Source organism: Panicum virgatum, chromosome 2K (assembly GCF_016808335.1).
Source record: "Panicum virgatum strain AP13 chromosome 2K, P.virgatum_v5, whole genome shotgun sequence".
NCBI lineage: Eukaryota > Viridiplantae > Streptophyta > Magnoliopsida > Poales > Poaceae > Panicum > Panicum virgatum.
In genome coordinates, this window is record NC_053137.1 from 48,541,793 (window position 1) to 48,546,151 (window position 4,359).

The following is a 4,359-nucleotide window of genomic DNA, read 5'->3' on the forward strand; positions in this document are numbered from 1 at the left end:
CTTCCTATCTGATTGCCTCCTCCCAGATCTGACGGGCTAACTGATCCCTTCCGTATTCCAAATGGTTCATGGCTCTCGAGGAAAAGTGTTTCTCAGATACCTCCTGCTTCGATCACGAGAGCAACCTCTACGCAGCTCTTCTGACCCTGACTCTCACGGTCTGACCCTACCCTAGTACCCTACCTTTCTGCAAGCGCAAGAGTCAAACACGTGACTGTAGGCAAGTGGGGAAACCAGTACACCAAGAGAACACTTGTATCGACGGGAATATTTTCTGTACTATTCAGAAAAAAGAAATGAGAACATAATTGATTAGCGAGCGGCGGCGTAAACTATATTTTCAGCACCAACCAGAGATCGTAAGCCGGGTCAGAGCAGCCTATGCAAACTCACAATTGACAGGTACGGCACCCACCTGACGAACGGCACGACTCTGGAAGGATAGCCGCCTCAATGGGTCCGCAGAGCATGCAAAGAAACTTTGCAAAACATATTGCCATCGCCATCGCAGCCTGCCCTTTACCTAAATTAATTGGAAATGCCACATCCCAATTCCCAACCACCACTTTTTGATGCAAAGATAATTGTGCAAAACAGAATGCCATCGCCGCCTGCCCTTTACCTAAATTAATTGAAAATGCCACAACGCAACAACCGCTTTTCAATAAGAAGGAAATGTCCAAAAAAACGTAGTACTAATTATTCCGAGTCTTCACTAGACCCCAGTACAGATTAACAGAAGATAACAGTTACGCTCAGTTGTCATGAGAACCTAATATTTGCTTCTTGATGGACCTAACTCTGGTGATAAGTTCATCACGGTTCTCCTGCACAAAAAACCACTGAAATATCACTACCGGAGGTGTTAAATGGAAGTGCATATTTCCAAGTGTTAAATGGAAGTACATATTTCCAATGGAGCATGACTAATCACCTTAAATATCAGATATCTCGACGTGAACCAAATTGTGAAGCCAAGGCCAACAACTTCCATCACCTGAGGAACCTGCTCATCCAAAACAATCATCATATTGTTGGGAGGCGCTATCCATCAAATTCAGTCGTTGGTCATACCACACCAAGTAATACTCCAGCAGGCTCAAATCTATCAGTGATTTCATTTCTGTGTGGTTCCACTAATACTTATATAGTACTATTTCGAGTATTGAATTGAAATATCACATACACAAAGAAGAGAGAGCTACATACCAAGGGGACTGAATCAAGTGCAGAAACCACAATCGATGATATCCAAATTGCAACAACAGCAGATGTGCCATATACGAGAGCGGAATATGATTTGTCGGAGTCCAACTGCACAAGAATAGTTTTTAGAATTACACATAACAGGTAAGAAATCGAAAACTGCATCCATGCTTAATCTATCAAATGCGATCAAAGATTGCAAAGCCAGTGGTAACTAATCAGTTACTGTCGGTAGCTGACCAGGCTGGCCTGGACCACTAAATTAATACCAGTCCGCCAGGTTCTAAATTTAAACTTCAAATTCCGCGTTCAAAATCTTTGAGGAAATCATAGCTTTCTTTCTTTTACTCAAGCTAATTGAAGTATATTAGTGTAAAACTAAACTAGTTTATATGCTGTCACAGCAAGAGAGCCCATTGTATTTACAAGGTAGTGTGCACAACCAGCAAACTTTGGCACACACAAAGACACAAGAAATGTCAAACTTTGCTGTGTTGAAAATTTATTACTCAAGAAACCTATGTTAGGACCAATATTTAGGCATTTGCAATATTTATTCTATCTACAATATAATATAATAATCAACTAATCATGGTTTCTTTATTCATTGGTAATCATCAAAATAACGGAAAATGTCGGCGGGTTACCGGACAGTAGCCAATGCTCAGTTTGAAAAAACTGATGGAATATTTGGCTGGCACAAAACCTGTAACCACCTGGTTTTGGCAACCGACCTGGGTCAATACTTTTCATGTATCCGATTTTTTAATCCTTCGATGATATGCTATTGGCAATTAACATAGGCAGATAGGCATTCTAAGGAAAACATAGTGTCATATCATTAGAAAATACCCACTTTAGCATTTCATAACACCGAAAGATCTTGACACACTTTGTTTCCATTTAAAGTCCCAGCATTTTACAATTCCATCCATTTTATCATGCCCCTCCTGGCCCTCCGTTTTACCACAACAGGACAATCCCCAGAATACCATCAATTTGCAACGACATTACAAATGCCTAGCATAAAGCTATGAAAGTAAACTGCAAAATGTAAAAACATAGCAAAGCAAGGCAGCAACCAAGGTCTGCTAAGTATTTAATACCAGAACACTATCAAACTACAACAAACTGGCAGGCAGTTTTGATCAGTTCATTGATAGGAAAAGACATAGTCCCAGAAACGACCGCAAAGTCTATTCCCCTCACTAATTGTGACTATATTGATGCAAGTCCTCCACTGTCCAAGGTGGTTATCCCCATCCCCAGCACTTACAAGTTACCAGTGAGTGATTAATCTGTCAGCTTTACTACACATTTTCTTTATAGGAAGACCCAAGCACAAGCTATCAGAAATAAAATGTGAATAATGTGACCAAATTAACATAAACTCTAAATCTAAGATGTATGCCTTTTATTTTTTGCAAGTTCCATCAATGACAAATGCTTTGTGAATTATTTGCGATGTCTCATAAAGAGGTTTTCCGCATTTTGTCCAAGATGTGTCATGACTAGCCTTTTTCAAAACAAGGTTGCATGAAAAGAGAGCGTGGGTGCACTCAGTTATAGCATCAGTTAAAATATATATAGAGCACAACAGCGAACATAATGTTTTAGTTTTGTCATGAAAGCCGTCAACCTCTCCAAACACTGGAGATTGATCAATGCATACATCTCAGTACCACCTTTACGAAAATTCGATAGATATGGTGATTAGTGATTAGTGGCTTGCGTGCTCTCTATTTCTGGAAGCTGCAGCTTTGTACCATCTCTGTGCCACCTTTACAAAAATTCGATAGCCATGGTGATTAGTGATTGGTGGCTTGCGTGCTCTCTCTATTTTCCGAAACAAATCAGTTGCAGCTTTGTAGTTCGCAGTCATTTCGATACTGTTCAATAAGCTACAAACCTTGTATAAATCAACACGCCGAATAAAGCATGAAGAACTTCTCTATTGCATTAGCATCAACAAGCTGATCTTAGCCACATAACATTTTCCGCCTCAAGCCAACTCAACCATTTCAAATCCACAGCACGACAAGCTCACAAGCAATCGGTTGCGCGCGCTCACCTCGACGCCGATCTGGTTGAGGACGTCCCACGAGACCGGCTCGCTCTGCACCTCCTCTTCCTTCTTCTCCTCCTCCTCCTCCGCCGCCGCACTGGCCACACCCCGGCCGAACCCCTCCCACCCGCCCCGCTCCGCGGGCGCCGGCGCCGCGGGCTTCTCCGAGAGCAGGGCCCCAAAGTCGTCGGAGTCCTTCGCCCGCACGGCCAGTGAGGCCCCGCCGCGGCCGCCTAAACCTTGGGGGAGCGAGAGCGAAACTAGGGTTTTAGCACCGCCGGCACAAGTGGGATCCGAACGCCGGGAGCGGGGAGGGGCAGCGAAGCGTTACCTTGCTTGAGCTGCTTGGGCCGCGAGACCGGCGAGGGTCGCGGAGGGAGGACCCGCACGAGCCCGGCGAGAGCCATCGCTGCAGGAGTGCTTGTGCTTGAGTTCTGTTTTCCCCCCACGCTTCTTTTGCTTTTCGCTCTGCTTTTTACTGTGGCGAGGGCGGAGGAGGAGGAGGTCAGGAGGGTGGCGAGGAGGTTTTTGGTGGGGAGGTTGGCGGCGCCGCTTCTTCTCCGTGGACTGTCTGTACACTGCAGCAGGCGCGCTGCGCTGCAGAGCGCCGCGTGTGCCGCGGCGTTTGGTTCGGTGCGCAGCGCGGCAGGCGCTTCGCTTCGAGTGGGGGGCCGCCGGGCGGTCTAGACGTCTAGTGGTCTGTGCGTCCGCGTGGCGCGTGGCGCGTGGCGCTGTGCTTTCTTTCTTTTGGGCCGTCAAAGAGGCAGGTTTTGGGCCGTTTCTTTCAGACACGGATGGTAATGATGGGCTTTCATCATGGGCCGCCATCATGCAGGTTGGGAAAAAAATTTCTTGGGTCCAAGACAGGACCCGGGTAGGAGTATGTATGTATGTATGTATACACTGAGGAAGGTCCTATTTCTCACAAAAAAAAAACACTGAGGAAGGGCCCAGGTTCCGTATCTCCTGACTCCTTCCCGCACCGCAAACTGCGAAGCATTTCATCATCGAAAAATCGATCAAGCGTTCCTCCCCCTGTACACTTTCTGAAACTCAAAAGGACCCCATTTCCCTTTTCGTCTAATAGT

The 4,359-nt window shown here is 45.6% G+C and overlaps 1 protein-coding gene across 1 annotated transcript; it reads right to left on the reverse strand.

The window, feature by feature from the left end:
- Positions 1-552: 552 nt before the first annotated feature.
- LOC120681602 (protein CURVATURE THYLAKOID 1D, chloroplastic-like) lies at positions 553-3,928 on the reverse strand. Its single transcript, XM_039963162.1, has 5 exons — positions 3,603-3,928; positions 3,278-3,510; positions 1,210-1,314; positions 935-1,006; positions 553-827 (listed from the first exon to the last, which is right to left on the reverse strand). Exons 1-5 carry the CDS (start codon positions 3,676-3,678, stop codon positions 756-758), a joined length of 558 nt encoding a protein of 185 aa, XP_039819096.1. The 5' UTR covers positions 3,679-3,928; the 3' UTR covers positions 553-755.
- Between the last annotated feature and the right edge of the window lie 431 nt (positions 3,929-4,359).

What these genes read in the sequence shown, in the direction of transcription:
- LOC120681602 (XM_039963162.1), bottom strand. Translation starts at nt 3,678, where the DNA reads ATGGCTCTCGCCGGGCTCGTGCGGGTCCTCCCTCCGCGACCCTCGCCG. An exon ending in TCAACCAGATCGGCGTCGAG is followed by an intron (nt 1,315 to 3,277) that starts GTGAGCGCGCGC and finishes ATTCTTGTGCAG; the next exon opens with TTGGACTCCGACAAATCATA. An exon ending in CACTTGATTCAGTCCCCTTG is followed by an intron (nt 1,007 to 1,209) that starts GTATGTAGCTCT and finishes TTGGATGAGCAG; the next exon opens with GTTCCTCAGGTGATGGAAGT.